The sequence below is a fragment of the Carassius gibelio genome, chromosome A6 (genome assembly GCF_023724105.1).
Source record: "Carassius gibelio isolate Cgi1373 ecotype wild population from Czech Republic chromosome A6, carGib1.2-hapl.c, whole genome shotgun sequence".
Lineage (NCBI taxonomy): Eukaryota > Metazoa > Chordata > Actinopteri > Cypriniformes > Cyprinidae > Carassius > Carassius gibelio.
Genome location: NC_068376.1, coordinates 9536149 through 9560273, shown reverse-complemented (window position 1 = coordinate 9560273; position 24125 = coordinate 9536149). Strand labels below are relative to the sequence as shown.

The window sequence follows — 24125 nt, the reverse complement described above, 5'->3', positions numbered from 1 at the left end:
ATGATTCATTGATGTACTGATCTATGTATATTGATTGATTTAAATGGTGCAACACCCAGAATGACCTTCTCTATCCTTCCATATAGAATATATATATGCTATATGTATGTGGTTATGCTGTATATAAACTTAAGGACTTTTTCTTTGTTTCTGTCTCTGTTTATCTGGTGTTCTCAGACCCTGATTGGGCCAGTCTGAACCTGGGGGCTTTGATCTGTATAGAATGTTCAGGCATTCATCGCAACCTGGGTACTCACCTGTCCCGTGTCCGCTCTTTGGACCTGGACGAGTGGCCTCTAGAGTTAATCAAGGTCATGTCGGCCATCGGCAATGAGTTGGCTAATAGTGTGTGGGAAGCCAATGCTCAAGGACGCCTAAAGCCTGCCCCTGATGCCAGCAGGTACACGGTTACAGCATGTCCTCTTTCAAACAAGTATCTGTTTGAGCTTTTCTCAAAATCAATGCATTCTGTCATTATTTCCACTTCATATGATCAAGGTGCTTATTTTTACTTTAAAAAATTTGCTTGATTTTTCTTTGTTGAATATGCATCATCAAACCACAATTAGAGTTTGAAAAATTTTATTTACAAAATACTGTACTATATATTGTATATAATGCTGAAAATGTCAATTTTATTTCTAAATTAATTTAATCAGTTACAATATTATTTTAAAACTATATATGAATATAAATCTATGCAGTCAGTGGAAGTGTAAAAACAAGTTTTAAAATGGAAAATGTGTAGGAACCCAAAAAAAACACTGTATCTTGTTCATGACAGAAACTTAATTTTCTTATTCCATCTCCATCTGCCTTATAGCATATGTGGATTTCTGTGGAAAAACGTAAAATCAGATTTTTCCTTTTCTTTGCTCCTCCATCTTTAGCAGTGTAATTATCGGCAGAGAGGCTTTAGTCCCACCAGCCATCATAACAAATTAGTGCTGACTGCTAGCCGCCAAAATATCGACTTCCCATTCCACGCTGGGCTCATTAGTCACCTGAAGCACCTTTTAATTACTCCCCTCCTTTCTGAAAATCTTTCGATATGGATCCGCCATTTTCTGCCGCCCGTTGTCAATGTGCTAATGTGATTATAGTTCCTCATGTAGCCGTTTATGTATGTATGTGAAGGCATGTGGCCCCCTGAGTGGGAAGAGGAGATTACAGAGAGGGTCAATATTATCTCAATTAACCACAGTCCTGCAGTCATCTCTCTACTCGCCCCCAATACTCCTGCTGAAATAAACAAAGTGTAATTCAGTTTGATTCTTTCATGTTTTTGACTGGAACTAGCTTTTGACATTAATAGTTGATGTGTATTACATTTATGGGCTAAGCAGAGAAGATACATCTGAAAAACAAACACCTTTTCCATTTAACTTAAGCACATAAATTTTATATCGACACTTCAAATGTCGCAAAAATTAGTTTGGAATCACTTTGTGGTGTCACTACAGAATAACAAAGTACAAAAAATAAAAATAAATGACACAAATATTGTTTCAGAGGGAAGTGGAATAGATAGGCCATTTGCGTAGTAAGTGAAATTATTTATGAAAACGGCTCAAGGACAATTTACATTTTTTAGCGTTTTCTTTTTTTTTGCCGTCATTTTATTGGTAATAAGCCAATTGGATGGAAAAAGGCTGGAGATAGCAAATTTCTCAACTTTTTTTGTCAATAAAAAAACAGCGGAAAAACTAGGTGGAAACTTTTGTTATGCTATTGTTAAGATATGTTACCTGAGCACCAAATCAACATATTAGAATGATTTCCATGCGATCATGTGACCTATACTAATGGCTGCTGAAAATTCTTTTACAAAGTTTTTTTTTTTTTCATTTTTAATAAAATAAATGCTGAATTATCATTATTATTATTATTTTTATTATTAAATGTTTTTTTTAATACTTTATTTTTTAAGATTCCATTTTTTCAGATTCTTACCAGCCACCTTCAGCACTTTCATGAAATTCTAGGGGTTCAAGAGGCCTTGTTGGGAAATTGTCTTTCATTCCAATAAAATACATTTTTTAAATAAACTTGAAATCTGAAACTTGAAGTCTTCTTGATCAGCATGTCTCAGCATTGAGACTCTGAAATGTTGTCTTGCTGCTACTCAGCAAGCTTGTGTCCTGGTGAACAGCTCGGGCATTGGTGTGTGCGCTCTGCATCCACGATTGGTGGCTGATAAATTAAAACCCTCCCTCGTGGTCTCTCAAGTGAGTAATAGAGCTCGAAATTTCATTTTGCAAGCGACTGATTTAATGATCCAAAGGGTAATTAATGGGCTGATTATCTTAATGTTAAATATGGCCAGCAGCAATTAGACTGACCTCCCGCCTGTCAAGGTCTGGGCTACTCTCGTCTTTCAATTAGGGGTCTGTTTGGGGGGTGTGAGCTGGAGGTAAGGAGGAAGAGAGACGCTGTCTTACACACCTCCGTCTCTGCATGTATCATCCCTTGTTCTACAGGCTGGAATTATGTTTGGGACTGACTAGACAACCCACCTGAATCCAACAAGGGAATTAGAGACTATTGTCAGTCTCTCTCTTTTCCCCTGTTTCTTCTTGACCCAGCTGTGTCTATATAGTTTTGTTTAGCCTTAACCTCTGTTTCTTTTTCCAGCCCTCTGTTAATTGTCTTTTGAAAGAATGTCAAGAGTTAAAATAAAGGTGCTTTATGTTAGACGTTCTTAATCGTTTACTGATTTGGATACACCCCCTCTTTTCAAAACCACATCCGACAAGGATACAGTTGTATGGTTGTAATCAGAACAGTAGCATGTTATCTCAGTGTTGTCAAAAATAATGGTAGAAAACAAATGGCTACAAAATATTGCTTAATAAGGCTATTTTCTGCCATTCTATAAAAAAAATCTGTACCTTTTAAGAACTAGATGTATTATTAAAAAACAAAAAAAAACATATTTAGCCATAAAACCATTTCTGTATTTAACCGCTTTCGAAGCAAAAAAATAAAGTTTCTTCTTGTTGCCTCATGGGCGTCTTGGCCGTTATGTATGATGAAGCCTGAGAGAATCTCTAAACTTACCCATTATCCTTTTAGTGCCTGTGATAAATTCACACCACCACTGCCTTTGAAAGTCTATGAGGTCGCTCAAAGACACCGCTATGGGCTTATTTTTGGGACTGTTTGGCCACACACACATTGACCCACACTCTGTTGTAGGCGATAGGTTTTGGCATGAGTGCTCTTCGGTGGCAGCTAGGCCATGTTGCGGTCTCATTTTTTTAATTAGTGCAGTGGTGCCATGGACACCAGAGCCCCCACATCCCTGCCACACACACTCGATGCCGGTCTGTATTAGTGGCCCAGGCAGGGTAGGAGTGACAGCTCTGCTAATTGCGCCTCGTGGTGACTTATTGGGAGGGTGGCGCTCGCTGGCATCTCACACTGCCAACCCTGAGCAACACTCTGATGTTTCGCAGCCTGTCACCAAGCGTGAATATTTTAAATTGTGAAATACATGCATTGTGTGTGTGATTCACACGCCCCTTTGTTCCAAGTGAACATTAGTGATATACTTGTTTTCTCATGTTATGTGAGTGTAATGGAGCAAAACTTTTTTTACACATTAGAGCTTTTGCGATATCATTATATTTCACTACAGATATTATTCCTGTGCTTCAGGGATGATGTATTTTTGTAGGCCAAAACCTGCAAGCAAGTTAGAATTTTTGCACTTCTGGTTTCATATTCCTGAAGTCAGTAGTTTGTTTTTTGACGATAAAGATAGGGGTTGTCGAAAGCTTAATGCCCCATTACAAGCGACACGATCCCATTCATTTCAATGGAGAGCTGGTGATAGATTGGATGGGGCATGTCCAGCGGCGCAACAGATTTTAGAATCCTTAAACTTTATGCAAATGAAGTGTGACATTCGGGAGGGACAGCCAACAGAAAAGAAAACTCTAGAGCTCATGTGATCATTCTCTTCTCAGCTCTGGCAATGACGCTGTGTGCATTTTTGCTGCAGATAAACATGCACGATGGAAAAAAGACATGGCGACGTGCAGCGACAAAGATGCACGCTACTAGTGGGAATGCAGCTTAATGGTTGTGGCATTGAAGTCATGTGACAATGGTGTAGTTTGTGTATAGCCTGTGGTTAAATTTTACATTTTGGCAAGTGTCCTGTATTTAAGCTTCAAAATTCATGAAACTTGACCCATTAAGATCCTCATAATGACCCAAAAGGGTAAGATTTATAAATTTGTGTTGGTCACACAGATTACTTTCTGCAATAATCCAAAAAAAAAAAAAAAAGAATTTGGAAAAATCTTTTTCCTTTGGTCGAAGATACCAGGGTAATGGTAACTTCCAGGTTGGCTTACAAAAATTTTATCTCTGCAGCACTCTATATTATTGTGATATCTATAGAAATTCTGAAAAGGAAAAAAAAGCACAATGATAACTTAGTCCAATGCCATGATAACTAAGCTTTAACAATACAAATAAGAACTTTTCAGAGCTAGCAAGCTAACTTAATAAATGCGCTCTACCATGGTGAAATCTTCGGGATGATGAAGGCGAAGATGAGTGAAAAGGTTAGTGCTATTGCCTTCTTTTGCACTTACTGTTGATTTGCAGCTTGTCTTTTTTTATTTTATTTTTAAGTGTAGTCTGTTCTAGAGGGGTCTTGCCTCCATCAAACACCAGAGATATTGAGCTCCACACACCGCCTGACTCCCGTAGCCACATGCGTCATCATGAGCAATGCCTGGCCTATAATAATTCAGCAGTAAGTGGCTAAAAAAGAGCCTCTTTATAGCCAGATATCGGTCTTTGAAAGGGCAGAGCTAACAGATTTCAAATTAGACCCGGCTCTTAATCTGGGCCGGGGTGCAGGTGTGCATCCCCAAAGCTGAGCTCAGATTGGGCCCTGGGGACTGGAGGGAGGGGGTTTAAGTTGGGGGGGACCTGCTGGGCTTCATTTTTCCTCAAATCCAGACATAGACGGAGAGCGATATGCTATTAATGTCCCATGAGCCGCTTACTTGCTGAACTTCCTCTTTGTGGGGAAGAAGTAAAATGACATTTTAGATTTGAATATGTACCATATACCTTGTTTCTGTCATTTACTTCTCTTCCATTCACCAGCGTTTTCTTGTCAGTGCCGTCAGGCATTCCTGGAGGTCCATTTCTTCATTATTAACTATCTGATCCTGTGATGGTCAGCCTCTGACCTCCTCCATCCGAGAAGACCGGTGATGTGAGCCGACTCATGTCCTGCATGTTAAACAGCTCCTTGCCTTTTTCTCTTTCACTGACAGAAAGCGCTGCACAAATGTTTCAAATAATTGGCTGCCCCATTGTAATTCAACTGTTAAAGGACTTCTTGATTAGAATAGGCTAATAGACATTATTTTTTACATGACTGCCTACCATTGCCCGTAATCATGTCCCAACTAGGTTAACAAGCCTTCCAATTTACTATTGGCATTAAACTGGCTGACACGAGCCAATCAGAGCGCAACGTATTATGAGGAGGACTGATAATATGAAGCAAGAGGGGATTTAATGCCTGAATCATCATGTCATCTACCTTTTCGTCCAATTTAATACAGAATAAATAATGTGTATATATTTGCGTGGCTTTTCTCTCTCTCTCCTTTGCTTTGTCAGTGACTTTCCTGTGTATTTTTTCTTTAGGACAGTAAAAGCTATGAATAAATGTAATGTCTCATTATTTTTTGTTTTGAAACCTCTTTTCAAAGCGTTAAATCTGTCAATATTAAAGATCGACAAGTATGTCAGCTTGTCGAAGACCTTGTTCTTGTGCAGGAAATTTGGGTTTGAATCCAGCCTGCGTCAGGTCCAGTTCCCGCCCCTTCTCCCCATCATACATTGGGTTGTTTATGGGAGCGTTTCGAGTACAGATACTCAAACATCAAGCCCTGTGCTGTTTTACTGATGCTTAGCACATTTTTTTCTGTCTCTTAGTCTCTCACACCACACACACACACACTTTTTTTTCATCTCTCTTTGCACTTTGGCCCCCATTTGCATTCTACCACTGAAGCGTTCTGATCCAGTTAATGGAACCTCATATGAGTGTGGCCCATTGCCTCCAGTGGGACTGATTTGAGTGTAGCGCAGGCCCGAGCTCAGTCAGAATCACTAAGTGCCTGTAATATTAAAAAGAAGCGCCGAGCTTAATTATCTGTGTCTATCCAAGGGCAGCTAATGACTCGGCTGGAGAGGATAATTGATTTCAGGCCCTTGTTTTTTCCTTGTTAGAAAACGTGGTGCGGGGAGCAGGAACAGAGCAGCTCGTGAAGTTAAAGTGTCCCTTTGTGGCATTATTCACCTCATGAATGCTGTCTGTCCAGTGGTGTTTAGTTTTTGTGAGCTTTTTATGTTTTCCAGGAAATAGTGATTTTGAGAATAACTGTTAGAGCACAGAGATGAATGAGCATGCATGTCTGCGTCTGCACATGCGCAGGTAACTGTGCACTGCTGTCTGTTTGACAGATTTAGCCTGTCAGAGTTCATTACCTGTGAGTCAGTAGGGCACTAATGAGCTGAATTAGTGGTATAATTAGACTGAAAAAAGAGCATTAGTGTCGATCTCTTCTCTATGAACTTCTTTCTTTCGTTTTACTCTGGACAACCTGAAATAGGTGATCCTACACACAATAGTTAACCTCTGATATGTGGTCTCTCTGAACTCTCACAGGAGTTCAGAGATGTGTGTGTGTTTGGGGTGGGGGATCACTGGGGCCAGTGGCAGCTGGAGGGCTGTCCTGTCACGGGTGGCTGCATTAGCGGACGCCTGTCAGTGTTGGGTAAACAGCCCCTGGCTTTGAGCTGGACAGGAAGCGCAGGGAAGTGGGTAAACACAAGCCTACAAAGTGATCGTCCAGGGAGAACACAAAGAGCGCATACACACTCACAAACAGGAAACCATCCTGACAAGAAATATATGTAGACTCCCGTTAATTCCCGTGACCCGGCCTGTTGCATTCCAGCAGTGATGAGGCTACTGTCGCATCTCCTGCCTTTCCCTCAGGTAAACGTCCCAAAACAGCAATGCAACATACTTTATTGAAGCTGTCAGTAAAACAGATGTTTGCCATGAACACATCAATGCAAACACAGTATATATATATAATTCATTTTGTTTATAAAAATGCATAATAATGATCAAGGAAAGTACATTTTCTCTGCAGGTATTCAAGGTATAGAGAAAATGAGACACCACATTACATACAGTATTTAGAGTCATTAAGATAACACTGAATTTTCAAAGCCATTTTAAACCTATAAGGATACAAAGATTAAGAACTTTGCACGTGCATTTTAAACTAGGTTTTTAAATCCTTCTTTATCGTAGGCAGTCTTATTTCTCACTGACCAGTGGTCGGTTTAATGCACACAAAACAAGGGAACTTTACATTAGGTTCAGACATGTTGACTTATTACAAGTAGCCATTTTGGATCTAACTTGCATGGAAAGTAATTCTTAAAGTCCTGCTAAAGCCTGCAGTCTGCTAGCACCATTTTTTCATCAGCAGGACTACACACACACAAACACACACACAATGATACACAGTCATGGTAATTGAACAGAGTTTCTAATTAATTCAGTTAGCCATCTTCCTATTCAAGGACAAATTCCCCAAGATTCATATGAGTTAATACTGATTTGGTGTGTGTGTGTGTGTGTGTCTATACCCTGATTACCCTTTCCAACTGACACCAGGTTGTAAGCAGCTCCCAATCTTACCCCTGGGCATCATTTGCTCTTTTATTTTTTACATTTGTACATGATTATCTTGTCATTATACAGTATTGTTGCTCGCCTTAATTTGTGAATTTGGCATGCAAAGACAAGGTAGTTATTTTTGTACTGGGTCTTTATGTGTGTGTGAATTAAAGTGGTAGGGTGGTCTTAAGACAAGAATAGGAAGCAGCAGGTGACCTGTTTTTTCTTGTGTGTGTGTGTGTCTTTTCCAGGAGGTTCAGTTGTGCCGCCCATCGTCTCGCTTTACATCAGTCACCATTGACTTCTGAACCGTTTTTTTGTTGCCTTTTGTTGCTTATTTACACTTCATTTATGTAGGCATACGTGTGTTTGTGCACATTTAGGGAGACCTGAAATCAAACACAAAATGCTATTGCCTTCCTCAAGGTTTATCGATTAGTTCAATTCTAAACTAATTAGTTAACCCAGAACAGCCCCACAAAAGCTACCAGCTACATTTCTGTTCCTATATAGGAGTAGATTTTCTTTTTTGAACACTGTTGTAGTTAACTGATATTTAAAAAGGTTATTTGCAAGAAGTTTAAGCTTTTGTTTTCCATTAGCCAGCTGGGCTTGGCCCTTAGCAACGCTGCTAACTGGGGAAGGCATGCGTTTCAGAGGGCACTGAAGTGCTCCACATTTCCTCTAGACACAGAGAGGCAGAGGGGCAGTGGGGAGACCCTGCCGAGCCTCTTCCTCTCTCTTTTGCCCTTCTATCCATCGCCCTCCTCCACGGGTCCCAGGATGCTTTGTGTGGGGGCTGTGGGCCGTGGCCCTCGTGCCAGTCCTTTCACTCACCCTGAGCTGACCAGCAGCACCCGGAACATTCCGTGCTGCTAGACCCCCCTCTCAAAACACACACAGCTTTCCCACAGAAGCTGCAACCTTTCTCTCCTCCTCCTCCTCTTCCCTGTCTTTCCTTCCTGCTCATTCGTCCTTTTTTTATCTGTTGGTCCTACAGTGAATCAAATGATCATTGCTGAAAGTTCTGTTTTAGTTTCTTACTGTCTGCATGTTAGTGCTATATAATTGTTCTGGGTAAATTGCATTTCATGGCATCATCCCGATTCTGTTTGACGACCTTAACCACAGATTGTCTGATATAAAAGTTCGAAATAAGATTTTTTTTTTTTTTTTTTTAATCAGGACTAGTCCCATAAAATAAACCCTGTGGTTGGCCACTTTACACAGTTCTCAGATAGCCCCTTCCTGTTTATTCAGTGTCTTTTGGCTACAATAAACTGAAAAGTGAACCAGATGTTATGCTGCTAGTCAAATTTCTGACTATAGTTTGACATCAACAGGTGATGGTTACTTGAATCTTTCCCATGTGTGCCCTGTTTGTTTGTGTGTGTGTGCACTTGTGACTGTGAGATGTGATGCTAGCTGTGACATTAGACACTTTGAGTGTGCTGTGGGGGTTCAGGTCGTCAGCATGGCTTTGCTGCTTTGATTAAGAAGGATGTCACTAAACCATCGATCCCCTGGGCTATTGATTACCTATTTTTATGCATCTGCCTCGTTGATAAAACGTTATCTCCTCTGCACTCTGGCCCCTGATATCCATACATGGCTAATTTGTAATCAGGGGTTCTGAATTTAACCCTTTGAGACACAGTTCAGTTCATCTTTCAAAGCCCATCATGGCTATGCCATCCTCTGTTATTTAACTTGGAATTAAATCAAACATTTTTGACTCTAAAGGTTGCCTATTTAAAAGCTGATATGCATCTCTTGTAATTGTTTTTTTATAAATAATAATAATAATTTTGAAAAGATCTTATACATTTTACTGTTTTAGTCTCTTTTTGGCATTTTAAATAAGATTTTTATTATAAATAAAATAAAAAATAATAATTATTTGAAATAATTGTAAGACTTATTAGGGCCTCCCTGGAAATTTGCAGAGGTCCTGTTTGAGAACCATTTTTAGAATTGTTGTTTTTTTTTTTTTCAATGACCACTGGACAAAAAATATACACATGAATAAAATAAATATAAACAGATGTAGACACAAGTTTGTTTTTAAATAATAACTTTTACATATTCATTTTATACTAAATTTAAATAAAAATTTTCACTCAAAGAAGTAAATAGTTTGAATGTTATTTACTAGAGGTGGGCATAAATAAAAAATGTTTAATCTATATTAATCTCACTGTGATCTTGAAATTAATCTAGATTAAGCAATCAGAATATGTGTGTTACCTAAATAAAATTGACAAACAGTAAGTCTTTGAGAAGGGGTTTATCAAGCTAGATGATGCATTATAAATGTACATCTCCTGTTTCCAAAATGCATCACAAACTGCTTGAAAAAGCTGTAAACTAATTCCACATTGCACAAGGTGCAAACAACAAACAAAAAAATATATCTGGTGTCTGAATAATTTTTGGTTTGACTGTTAAAACTACAGAGTAGTCAAGAGCAGTGAGTGATTTTCTTTCTTTAATTTTCTTGGATTAACATTACAGCAGCCAGTAGCTAAATTAGGCGCGGTCACTTTAAGAGACGATGGACGCATCCAGTATAATACACGTCACATTTTTTTCCTCAACTGTTTGCTTTCACTTAAGAAATAACTGACAGTTTTTTCAAGCATAATTTCCAAGGTGGATATTTTGACATGTTTCGTATGTATTTGTCGGCACTAGAGCAAAAATAAGCAAATTCGATGTTCAAGAGTTTTGATCAAAACAATTGAAAACGCTTATTTTTAGCGTTTCGAGACGCCTTTCTCTGCCTGAGCCCTGAACACCAGAACACCGCGAGTATTGAATTGTGCTCTTTCACATCTTTTTGTTTGTTCAAACTGCGATTTGTATTTGTTCGTTCCGGTGCAGGAGGGACTTCGAGGAAAACTTCACAGAAGAGAGCTCGGTTCAGTGTCGCTGTCCGTGATACACGGCTCTCTCTCTCGTGCGCACCTATAACACGGCACGCGCTACTCTGTTCAGCTTTTCCGTGTCTTTTGTTTGGATGCTTTAAAATTTAAATCGACAAGCGGTAAGGTTTAACAACATGTGAAAAAGAGAAGCTTTCGATGATGCGCAGCAGTGGCCCGTCAACTGTCCTGAGCATCTTTTTTAGGCTGGCCTCAGCCAGTCGGTTATATAAAATATCAAGGTGAAAGTCATCATAGCTTGCTTAGTATAGACCCAGATCTCAACCCAACTTTGAGAATAGATTAACGGCTATATTTTTTTTATCGCCCGATAAGAGTCTCGCGTTAACGCAGCACGTTAACGCCGATAACGGCCCACCACTATTATTTACACAATATTTACCTAATTCTGGAATTAACACAATATAATATATTATGGAAAAAATATTGGGCAGTTAATTTAATTAGCCAGAACACTGGCCTATCACTAGATTGCACAATAAAAATGTTAAAACAGTTGCACAACCAATATCCATGTCAACTGTTTATTATATTTAATCAGAGATTTTTTTCAAACTGTTGTGTTTGAAAATGCATCTTTCTGCAAGTCCTAGACTAAACTAAAAATGTCTAATGCAATCTCTGTTCATCAAAACCTCAAAATGGAAGTGATCATCGTCTGTCCACATTGTTCCTGTCCAGATGCTCCTTTTGAGGAGGAATTGTGGCAGTAGGATGTCTGTTCTTTGGTCTCATTGGGTTGGACTCCCTGAGGGGCAGCTGCGTTGAGGGAACAGCTCAATATCCTCTGCCCAACTCCCTTCCCCTCCTCGGGGGTATCAGAACTCCCTCTTCCCCTCAGATAGCATCTGAAGCTGAACTAATCCCGAGTTGTCTGAGAAAGGCTGTTTACTCTGCGGGGATTAGCAGAGATTAACTGCTATCATAGCACAGTTTGAGGAGGTGATGCTGTAAATGATCCAGCGATTGCTGATGGCCCTTTCCTGTTCGCAGTTACCATCAAATGCTCTTTCACATTCTTACACTTCTATGCCACTTTATTCAGCCACTTCAGTGTATTGATTTCTTTCTCTCTCTCTGTCTGTTTTTATTGAACCTCCGCGTTCTTAAGGCCCTGATATCCAACCAGAATCGAACTGGTGTGACTATACAAACAAATTCGGGCCAAACTGAATTTGAAACTGTCTAGAAATCTTCTCTTCCGCTCGTAAACACCTTTAAATACTTGAACTGTCTGCCTGGGACTATTACATATTTTTTTCTGTTCAGTCCATTGAGGTGATATGTGAGTAAAAATATGAACACACTGGAGAGCTGTAGTTGTAGTTCTAATTTAAAGTGACACTCACACAGTTTATTAATATTTGCTTGCTTTAAAGCGTTCTGTTGTATTAAGTGCTATATAAATAAACGTGATGTGACTTGACTTGAGTGCTGAATCGTGGAGTGCAAACATATCCACATCGCTGTGATCAGATGCTTTCTTAACTGCTGTTTTCTCACCGTTGTCATTTTTGTCATATATTTTGTTATTGAGATGAAAGCACATATTTACACATTCATCTAATCGCCACTCACAGTAGCAGCGCTTTTTCAAACTCCTTTTTACCCCTAAGAAAAAAGTGAAAAACATTTTTGATCTGAGTGTATTTTGGACCTTTACAGCCCATGTTACAAGATATAAGTTTATATTATGCCTCCTGTGGTTGTATTGTTTCTGTTCTGCTCAATGTAATTTTTTTTTTCTAGTGTATAAAGGTCTAGATGCTGCTGTGTGTAATGGAGATGTGAGAGCTAGTAAATGTTTGGCGCTGGAATGGGAACAAACTCAAAAGGCTATACAAAAATCCCATCAAATTTTAAATGTCATTTGGAATGAGAGCCAGTTCAAAACATGTCACCGGTGCGAACCATGTGTTGACAGCCCTGTTTTCTGTGTTTGTGTGTGTGCTTTCAGAGAGGAACGTGAGCGCTGGATCAGAGCCAAATATGAGCAGAAGATGTTTTTGGCATCACTGGCGTGCACAGAGCTGACTTTAGGACAGCATTTACTGCGGGCCACAGCGGAGGAAGACTTGCGCACTGTGGTCATACTGCTGGCCCACGGCTCCAGAGATGAGGTCAACGAAACCTGTGGGGAAGGTGACGGCCGGACAGCCCTCCACCTGGCCTGCCGCAAAGGGAATGTTGTGATCACGCAACTGCTTTTATGGGTGAGAGCCACAGCACACACACTTTTAATCACACGATAAACTGTTGGTCAGGATGTGTGTTTGAGCAAACCTGTTCTCTCTGTACTCTGTAGTACGGCGTGGACATCATGGCACGGGATGCTCACGGAAATACAGCACTGGCATACGCACGGCAAGCGAACAGTCAGGAGTGCATGGACGTCCTGCTTCAGTACGGCTGTCCTGACGAGCGTTACCCACTCATGGCCACTCCAAACCTGTCACGCAGGAACAATAACCGCAATAACAGTTGCAGCAGCATTAACAGTGCAGTTATATGAGACATGAACATGCATTCTGGTCAGCACTCGTCCTCCCTCCCTACACACACTTTCACATGTACAGCTCCACCACTACATCAGAATCATAAGACTATACCAGACACGAGGGAAAGACCCCTGACACTGATGATGATGATGATGATGATGATGAAGATGATGAAGCAGCATGAGCAGAGCTACTGTGTTTGCCTGACTTTACATTCCCACAGGTTGAAAACAACGTCACGGCAAGGGTTTAGCCAATCATGTGTCATTCATTATTTTGTGTTTTTTTTTTTTGGGGGGGGGGGGGGGGGTTGGGTGTCCCACATGTCTCACTGAGCTGTGGAACAAAAATAAAAAGAGGATTTTCTGACTGCGCCAGTTTAAGCTACCAAATGCATGATGGGAGAATAGAGTGTGGATTTGGGAACAGCGTTCTGCTCCCTGCCTCTTCTCTGTGGAGTCAAAAGCAAGACAGGAAACGATGGGACAGCATAGGATACTTTTACACTGGATCTTCACAACGACCCAGAAGAACCAGAGAACTTCACTTTGTCGCCATGTGCGTCTGGACTTCCATCTCCCCGAACCTGACTCGGATTCCTCTGTCTGATCTCACTCTCTCAGACTTTGCTTTGTATCTGTTTTTACTATTTCTTAGTCAGTTACACCAGTATGTCCATCATGTCTTTTATTCTTCTCTTATTTTTTAAAGGAATGTGAAAGGATGTAATAACATTTTTGGAAAAGAGCCAAAATATTGAGTCCGTTTGAAGTTTGAATCTGGTCTCTTAAACGGTTTTTGTGCTCATTACTGGACCAACGGAAGATTCTTAAAAACAAGGGTTTTAAGATTTACATTTCTCAGAAGTAAAAGGGAATTATAGTTGTATTCACCAGCTTTAATTAAGCAGATTTTTAAAAATCTTTATACATGTCAATCTAGCCTTTTATGTTGCTCATTCTTTACTTCAGCTCACAGTGAAGCGTGCAGGCGCCGATCTTAACCCAGAATTCAGAAGTGCAGGGCTGAAGCTCAGACTGACCTCAAGTGTTCAGCATTAAAAACTCCACCGAATATCAGGAAAACCCAGGACTTTTTATCGTGCCTCTCTCAGGTCACCTCCGTCTGTTGCTGTTCTCACACTTCACACTGCACCTCATTTATCACATAGAAGAGAAGGGCTCTCTGGGTCTTCAGTCTCATTGTGTACATACTCTTCTTCCTTCTCTCTCTCATTCTGTTTTACACATTCTGAGTAGTGTAACTGTTATAGAAAAGCATTTCAAGAAAGCACTCCCCGGCAAAAGCGGTTTTTATTATATATTTTCCCTTGCCCTCTTCTTGTTTCAGTGCAGGTTAAGGTGTCTGAAGTTGTGAGTTGCAAAGCTCCCTTTACATGCTTTCTTCTTCTGAACTGTTCTTCATAGCTTAGTTGTCCTCCTTGCCTTTATCTTCTTTCTTTATCGTGTATCAAGTGGAATTAAAGCAATACGAATCCAAAATTCAGCCAGGTAGAAACATGAGTATGATTTGATGGGCTTTGACCATCTCATCTCGGGTCACGTTGATTTTACTCTTCGCTAGAGTTTGGAGATGTGAGAAGATCTGTTGCAGAAGGAATATTCTTCTGCAATGCATACTATCTTTAGGCTAGCTGATAGACATTTGGGACTGTGTCGCGAGAATTTTCCAAGCTCCCGAAGGAAAACTGTGAGAGTGGAGAAGCTTTAGTGAACAACATGAGGATAGAAACACTGAGGTGTGTTGATTTTCAGCTGGTGAGTGTGTAGTTTTGGCCTTGTATATATCGTAGCAGGCCCTTTAGAGGCTTTACCACAGTAACCATTATTTATGACTAAATGCACTACAGAACATAGATCACTTGTTGTGAAGAACCCACGAAATAATGTCTACTCTGAATCCTTTCTGTGGAAAAACAGTCGTTGTTTTATTTTTGCATGAATGGATGTTAATGTTCTCTTCCTTGTGTAAATGTCTTCATCTTCATACACGTAACTGTACTCTGACAGGTGACGCTAAAGTGTCTGCCATTTTAATATATATATATAAAAAACCAAACCTTTCAAACTTGTGAACAATTTTTTTTTTCTGCTTCTTTTGGAATTCATCTGCTTGTGTAAAACTTCTTTTTGGGTCACCTGTCCATCTGTAAGTGAACAAAGAAAACATGAATAAGCAAAACAAAAATCCAGCCATAACAGCAACCAAAGCATCACGTCACCCCCTCGCTGGCGAATAATGCAGACTTAAAGGGGGCTTTATCAGAACGTTCCGAAATTCTTGACCATATCCTCGTTTTATTTCCGTTTCCATTCTCTAGTCGTTGCTTTGTGTAAATAGATGTAAAAATGGAGAAGCAAGTAGTGTTTGTTTACGTTGTTTTTGTTTGTGTTCGTTACCTCATTTCATCCACAGTCTCCATGTTACACCCAAACCCAAGAAACCGATTTAATTATTTATGAATATGCTAATCTGAAAGGGGAGGAGCTCTCTCACACTACTTGGGTTTTGCATTCGTTCCTTTATTTAGCCCATTGGCATCACAACTATCATTCTGATTCAAATTATCGGTGTTGTATTTCTAATTATTCTTGTTATTATATTGAGTTTGTGTCAGCTGTACAGTACTGTGTTGAAAAATTATACCTGATGCAGAGTCTTATACTGTAATGTGTCTCTTTTCAATAAAATGCTTCTTAATATAATGTTCTCTTTTTGATTTTTATCCTTTTATTATTATTTGTTTTGTAATTATTTTGAGATTTTACGTTTTCAAGCTAAAAAAAAAAAAAATGTGTACACGCATATTATGTAACTTTATAATATATTTATTTATGTATTGGTATTTACACCATAGCTTCACAGTATCTCAGTAGATTATTTACACACACACACACACACACACGCGCGCACACACACACACTTAATATTCAGCACTTCTGTGACACTGACAATTGGAGTATTGATGGTGAAAATTTGACTGCATCACAGAAATGAATTACATTTTAAAATATATATTTAAATAGAAAACCGTATTTTCAAATTGTAATATTTCACAATATCACTTAAAAATAAGTGTACAGTATCCAAACATTTGACAAGTACTTCATGTAATATCTAAGGATCAATTATAAGTATAGATAGATAGATAGATATGTAAAGTTATTCACACACACACACACACACACACATATGCATATGTTTTGCGTTTCTCACGTCTGCAGCCTAAAAGCCTAGTTTGGGTTTGTCAGTGAGTGCGGTCCGCTCTCTGGCCTCTGCGGTCCAGATGAAGGCGTTAAAGCCAGGCTCTGTCGACTCACTGTGTCCCTAATCAGATAAAGATCCTCTAATCCCCTCCTCATCCTCTCCCTCTCAGGAAGAGAGCCGCAGCTCCACAAAGCATCCAAAGAGGGGATGCAGGGCTTGATTCTGCCCCCACAAAAGCCCCCTGACCGGGAGGACAAAAGAGGCCTCAGCGGCCCAGGAAAACAGATGTAATTAAAGAGATTAGACAAGACAGAGAGAGAGAGAAAAGATCAATCTATAGAAAGAGGAAATGTTTTGTGGTTGAGAGGGAAGTGGGAGCGTGATTATGAGTTAGTGACAGGAAGTGTGTTTGTTTTCTTATAACTCCTTTCACAAACATTTGAAGCTGTTGAAGGTTGACAGGCTAAAGGAGCCATGGGGAATGAATCCTTAAAATGTCAGTGGTGCTCCAGAAACCCCGAAGCATCTTGTCCAGATCTAGTCTGATCATCTCTCATCGTAAATCAGTTCCACTTAGAAATCCAATGAGGCAAAGCACTGGTTCAGTGCATTAACAGAGCTGTTCATCTATCATGATGTGTGTGTGTGTGTGTGTCCCTCTCAAACACACAATAATGGCATTAGAAATGCTAGAGAAGCCCTGAAATGAGGCGTGAGCTGCACCATCATATTGTGATGATAATCCAAATTTTCAGAGAGAAAGAGCTGGGAAAACCCATCCTCTAATCCTGGCGTGTTGTCACACATTTTGTTTTAATCTTGAATTATGTTGTGAACATCTGTTAACTCAGTGTCTCAATCATATATGTCTCTGCTACAAATTGTGGTAGTTAATACATCTTCTAAATTATGTGATTTAATGTCACCTACCAAGAGTGCTCTACTTGACACCCGGTTCCAAGCTGGGGTGTGACACTTCCAAATAAACGAATTAAATTGCATGGATAAATTTAGCATGGTAATCAAATGTACTTGTTTAAAATAGTCATCATCTTACTGTAAACACCTTTATTCAAAATGCCCAATATATAGGAAATTCAGTCCAAAACAGAAACATGTCATTAAAAAAGATCACATTAATATAAATTTATTTGTTATACAAATCTTCAGATGATGTCTGTTCTGTCATTTAAGATGCATTGATATGATCAGAAATTATAATCCAGACATTCATTTTTATTTTAAACAAAGAATCTGTCAATATGATTATATACATACATATTTGTATGTCAGTATGACAGTGTTTTCATATCTTTAACTTATTTATAATTGGTGTTTGATGGTGTTACAACTCACACCGCTCTCCCCTGTACACAGAAACTGCTTAATGCTCATTGGAAAACCATATTTAATTATTAATAGCAGTTGTGCAATGTAATTATAAAATAATATTATTGGAATTTTCACATATTAACCTACTTATATTTATTGGGTGGGGATGGGGGGGATGGGGGAGTCACTATTTATAAACTACTGCTTTATTGTGATAAATGATCTAAGATCTAAATTTGCATAATGAACTGACATATTTAGTTTATGACTGGTAAAAGACTAAATCAATTATTTGATATTTGATGTTTGATGCATAGGTTTTCTGATAATATACAGATCTATTATTGAAAATAAAATCATAATTTTTTTTTAATTAATTTAGTTTTTATAAAAAAAAATGAATACTTTGAAAACATGTTTTTTTACAAAAATGTGTTTGTTTATAATAAATAAATCAATATTATAAAAAGGTTCAGATGTATCTTTGTCATTCTCTCATTACTTTGTTGTTTAATATGAATTGGAGAGAAACTTCTCAGTACATGTGAGTATTTGAGTCGTCATTGGTTCTGTAGCCGGTGCTCTCTGTCAGGAATAATCATTGGAGGTTCATTTGACGCTGTTCATTTAGGGCAGAAGGGACAGGCGGGAGTGAAAAGCTGAGGCCCGAGCCAGTCCCCCGGGCCCATTTATCTGTCAGCCACCACGGCCAACCTTGATTACAATTTGCAAAAGGAGAGTTAAGGCAACTGTCAGATCTTTTTTTCTCTCTGTCTCCCATCACTGTTCTTCTTGAAATGTCTTTCTGCCCAGGTTTCATGTCTCTCATGATGTACCTGGATACACTGTCTATTTTCCAACATCATCCAGACCTGCATATTTTCATTGTCTAACCACTGGTGTGTGTGTGTGTGTGTGTGTGTGTCTCACTGATGATGAGGCACTGATGATGTCTGATCTATTGCTTTATACAACAATAAATCTACTACCAATAATAATTAAATTCCTCTGGGAAGAAACATTAGTATTCCAATTCAATAATGAATCTTCAGCATATTAACCAGTGCAATAAGCTGTTTTTGGCTCATATTATAGTTTTCAATGTATACATTACCTCAAAAACAAGTACTTCATATTTAATGATTTTTGTAGAGCAGATTGTTATTACACACTGTTCTTATTACACCTTGTTATTATTAAAGAGTAGCACAGTATTAATTACATAATGTGTGTAGATTAAAAGATTAAAAATCTTAATTCTTAAAAATCATGAAATTAATAAATCAATTAAATGGGTCAATATGTTCTTGATTTAATATTTAAGATTAAAAAAATGTAATATGCATATTACAAATTATACTTTTATTAATCGTATTTAAATAAATAATGTACTTATATGGTTAAGTTTGGACTTGTCAATTTCGGAAAAAAAACGACTGTGTACAATGATGGCAGAATAATATACAATTTCGACGACCTCTAATGCAGACGCAAATGCAAAATAGCTAATATTATTTAACGATAAATAAAGCATAATATATGTAAATTTAATTATTAATATTATTTGTTTATTTCTTTATTTACATTTTTTATAAATAACAAGAGCTTCGATGCGTGAAATTAGATTGTATTACCATCAACTGCATATACCGCATATGCTGTTTATGCGAAATAATATCTGATTTACATTTGTGTCTCAAGGTTTCCCGACAAGTCCCGTGTGGGCCGAATAAGCTCGTTACTTTTCCTCCTACACGAGGGAGGTCCGCAGATCAAGGCTGACACGCGGTAGTGTGTTCACACACCGTACTGACACACCGTGGCTCGCACCCTGACCCTGAAATCTATTCATGAAGCACAGCCTCCTGTCACAACACCGCACTCCTTCCTCACAGATGATTTCAGATCATCTCCACCGACACGAGCGCGAATCCGTTCTGCGAGTGCAGTAAAACATGCTATTATTAGCAATAATAATAATGTTTTTATTGTTATTTATTATTGTTATTATTTGATGATATAAAAATAAAAGTTGCATAAATAAAGAAAAAAGTTTAAAAGGCTTGTTAAAATGAACCCACTCAATCCACGACTGTTTTTGAGATTATGTTTGTACAGCCCATATGAACGCTTAGTTTGATTTATTTCCAAGTGACAAGTGAATTAAATGATTACGTGTTGCATTAAAAAAAGACAAATTTCTTTGCAATTGTTTATGGTCCAGTTTAATCCACACAATATTCCGAAGTCAGTGAACTCATGAAACGTTAGCAACTTTTTTTCTCACAATATTAAATAAATTAGCAGCGTGCCCTTGACGTCTGAAAAGGTTACAGACAATGAATGCAAGAAAAAATAAAAAATAAAATATAGACTATTTATCATATAAAATAAAGGGAACATATTAAACAGGTCGTTCTATTCGAGGGAACAGTGTTAATTTTACTATGAATTTAATTTAATTTTGTTCTTTAGCAAAGACCGAAAGTGCTCCTTTTAGGATAAAATTCATCTCTGCCAAAACCACGTGAAACTAGACAGTCACACAAAATAAAACAGAAACCCGATTATTTTCTTTTAAATACATAGCCTAGTGGAATTTCCTGAATTAAAAGTTGTTTTTGGTCCAAAGTTGGAAATAAAACTTCTCCCAATATATTTATAGAGCACAAACTATATCAGCTGGATAGATTTGCGTGTCCTGGTTTCCTTAGAAACATCAGCCTCGAGAACAGTTTGGTCATCTAGTATTCGCTGATTTGTCTCTAGTCCTCTAGTGTCTAAACTCAGTGTATCAAGGTCTGGCCTGTTCTAACTGTTGGTGCTGGCTGCGAATCGCAAACCGACTAACGTGCACCGGAATGGGCACCACAATTTTCGGGTTTCTCGAGTGCTCTCCAGTTTTGGAGTTCACATTGCCCGCTTTGACCCGTTTCCACTTGGCTCTCCGGTTCTGGAACCAGATCTTGACCTGCACCTCGCTGAGCTTTAACGCATGGGCGATCTGCGAGCGTTCTGTGAGGGAAAGATATTTCTTACAGTGAAACTCCTTCTCCAGTTCTAAGAGCTGCTCGCTCGTAAAAGCGGTCCTCCTTCTCCGATTTTTCCCGGTGGACGTGGTGTTCCCGGCCCCATTCCCGCCGTGGACGCCATCGTCCAGTCCTCCGTTGGCGTCTCCATCTTCCCTATGACACATGGCGTTACCGGGCCCGTTATCATCGGAGCTGTAATCTAAATCACTGTCCATGGAGAAGCTCTCATCTTTCCTGTGACACTCATCCTCCTTCGTGTCGTCTTTGATGTGACCTCGGACTATGGGAATAAAATAAATAGATAAATAAGCAGAATTAATTTGAGAACTGCCTGAAACTATCAGAATAAAACATCTAAACAATAATTTGCTGTGGGGAAAGTTGTGTCTATTATTTTTGAATAATGTGAGGTTGGGAAAACAAGTTTTGTTTTCATAAGAATCTTATCTGGTTTTGTCTCGTAGCACGTTCCTCGTGTTTATTGCTGCCACTTTTACGCGCAATTACGCACGGTGATGGATCCCTTAGGAAGGCTATTTGTACACCTCAAAACAAGACTTCTGAAATGGACCTAAAAATCTCCCCCCTTCCACATCTCTTTAGATTAATTGTATTTTCATCTCATTGCTATTTTTTTATTTAAATATTTTTTTTTTATTTAAATATTTTTTTATTATAATAAAAAAATCTGTATCAGATCATACCTTTAGATAATGTCAATTTTCTTTACGTTGCAGTCACAGGCTACTATAATAATGTTAGACTACATTTACTATGCTCTCATTAATGATCCAGGCGACAGTGACTTTTGCTTACAGTTTTATGAACATTTAAACACCACTGACCCTGCGATCATTCAATTCAATCGAGCTAATTTAGTCACTGATGGCAGCTCGGCCTCAGGCATCGTTCCCTGAAAACTTGATATGGGCCTTTAATTCACGTGCTACGCTAAAATTATTTAAGCCACAACCATGACATTTTATTTCCGGAGGATTTTATATAATTATTTTTGTCCCACATCCCTGTCCCTCATCGGTGCGACTGGTGAATTTAATTGAAGCGACAAAATTAATTTCAGCGTAAAGCAGATTAGTTAATCATACCAAGAGTAGCCTACACATATTGTTTCTAGAAATCGTTAAGAATAAATATGACATTTTAAGACGTAGAATAATAAATAATTCCAATAATTTCTAGATGATACATTTTTAACATTTTGAAAATTGTTTGAGAATTTAATAATATAAAAGAATAACAAGATACGTTTTAAATTATTTTAAATATTAACCTATTACATTCTTTTAAAAGACACTTCAAAAACAACTAGGTTAACGTAAGGCTATTCAGAATGCGCACTGAAAGCAAATGCGTGATGAGATATGCACGCTCTTTTTGTCTCACCTGTAGAAGTGTGAACGCACTGCGAGTCGTGAAATGACGGAAGGCTCGCTGAATCTTTCGTTGGAAACGTTTTCCCGTCTTCTCCATCCAAACGAATGTCCTGAGATTTATCGAACATGGCGTGAATAGACTGAGAGCCGAGCTTCCTCGCCGCGTCCTGATGCTGCTGAGACGGCGAGGTGGAGAAGCCGCCGGGTAACGTGGCCATTAGCGTGGATGTGAGCGCCATGCCCTGCGCCAGGCTGGAGCAGAACCCGCTGGGTAACCCAGGGATCGGGTGGTGCGGATGGGTGGCGGGGAGACCGCTCTGAGGAAGAGTTGGAGGAGGTGGTGGAGGAGGCGGAGGAAGCACCACTGACCGATAGGGCATAAACATGGGATAGCCCGTGTACACGAAATGTCCCGGACTGGGCTGCGGTGGACCTCCGATGAGCGAGTCGATGCTGAATGCAGTGGTGCTTCCCACCGGACGCTGCATCATCATGAACGGTGTGCTGAAAGCTGCACTCATATGATCTTATAGCCTGTGGACAGTTTATGAATCCTGAAGTCTGTGGGAGAAGCTGTCTCCCCGTGTTCTCAGATGAGGATGTCACTGGCTCAAAGACTGACTCCTGGTATTCCGTGGCATCTGATTCGACTTAGTTCAGCGTCAAAATTGTTGTTTTCGTTATAAGAACAGAGCGAGAGAAGTGCGTTGAAACACAAACACCGGGCACTAATTCCTTACTGTGAAATATCTGGACGAAGAAAAGGTCGAGCATCTCAGATGAGCTTTGTCGTCCTCCCTTGAGTTATTTCAGCGTCCTCGTCCCTTGTGGAAGTCACAATAAATTGCTCCTCGCGCTATCAGCTGTGATCAACTACTGAAGTGTGAGTTTGAATTACGCTCCTTCGGTTTAAGCGTCCCCACCACGCGCTCTGGCCACGCCCACCGCGACTCCGCGCTTTTACTATTGGTCCGGTTTCATCCGTTTATGTGGAACTGTCCTGACGCGCCGGTGCTGCGAGCGTTGCGCTGGCTGCTGTCTCTTAAATTAGAACGTCACTAACTCGGTCTCTCATTCCAAAACAGTCAAAACAAGAATCATGTGAGATGTGATCTGGTGTGTATTTTGGCACTTTGATTGCAATTGCATTGAATAGTTTTTCTTGATTCCAGTTAATGTTTGCAAATTCTGATATGCCAATTTATAAATGTAAAATAAATATAGTTAATTAATACAAAATGTATACAAAATAAAGCAAGGCATTTTAAGACGTTATAAATTCCTATTTTTTAGTACACCAAACTGCAGACAAACATGATCAATAGTTTATAGCCTTTTTATTATATGAATGTTTTCCACTAAGTTTAGTGAAATAGCATCCTTACATCAGTTTCTAGCTGAAAACTCACAGTCTATACATGACACTGACACTGGTCTGTTCATGATGACATGATCCTCTGGCCTTTATAGCAGTCAGTCATCATCATAACAAGATGTCACAGACACTTCATTCCCAGATCTCTGTGAATCAGCAGTTAATAGCCCTCATTCACACCTACACTGTATTCCTCACATATTTCAAATAGATTATAAACAGACATAGTGAAGTCTGAAACTAAAAGCACAGCCAATCGTATACTTCACCGATATTACAGTGTAATGTAAAAAAAAAAAAAAAATGCTTATTTTCATACACATTAAATCATGCATCAATAGACAGGCTAAATTATATTTCTAAAACCACGAATAAACAATGAAATTGTCTATTTATTTTTTATTTTTGGTGAGGGGGATTAATTCATGAATTATTTAGTGGGTTTGCTGATCAATAAATGTGTCTCCATGTTATAAAGTCTTTGGTCATGTGTGCATCATTTAGCCCACATGATTAAAAGGAATGCGTCCGTTTTCTGGGTTCACGGTGGTGATTAGTCCTAATCTTTGGGGACCTTCCTTCC

General features: G+C 39.0%; 2 protein-coding genes across 6 annotated transcripts in view; one reads left to right on the top strand and one right to left on the bottom strand.

Moving 5' to 3' along the window:
• Window positions 1–15907, top strand: part of LOC128015437 (arf-GAP with GTPase, ANK repeat and PH domain-containing protein 1) — a 158132-nt gene extending 142225 nt beyond the window's left edge. For all 5 annotated transcript variants that reach the window (XM_052599263.1, XM_052599264.1, XM_052599262.1 and 2 more), the window contains 3 exons: window positions 178–400; window positions 12641–12896; window positions 12989–15907. In XM_052599263.1, coding sequence (XP_052455223.1) covers window positions 178–400; window positions 12641–12896; window positions 12989–13195 — 686 coding nt within the window. In that variant the 3' untranslated portion in view covers window positions 13196–15907. The remainder of the gene's footprint in view (window positions 1–177; window positions 401–12640; window positions 12897–12988) is intronic.
• Window positions 15908–19950: 4043 nt separating this feature from the next.
• LOC128015436 (homeobox protein GBX-2-like) lies at window positions 19951–23023 on the bottom strand. Its single transcript, XM_052599258.1, has 2 exons — window positions 22178–23023; window positions 19951–21053 (listed from the first exon to the last, which is right to left on the bottom strand). The coding sequence occupies exons 1-2, from the start codon at window positions 22686–22688 to the stop codon at window positions 20536–20538; spliced, it is 1029 nt and encodes a 342-aa protein (XP_052455218.1). The 5' UTR covers window positions 22689–23023; the 3' UTR covers window positions 19951–20535.
• Between the last annotated feature and the right edge of the window lie 1102 nt (window positions 23024–24125).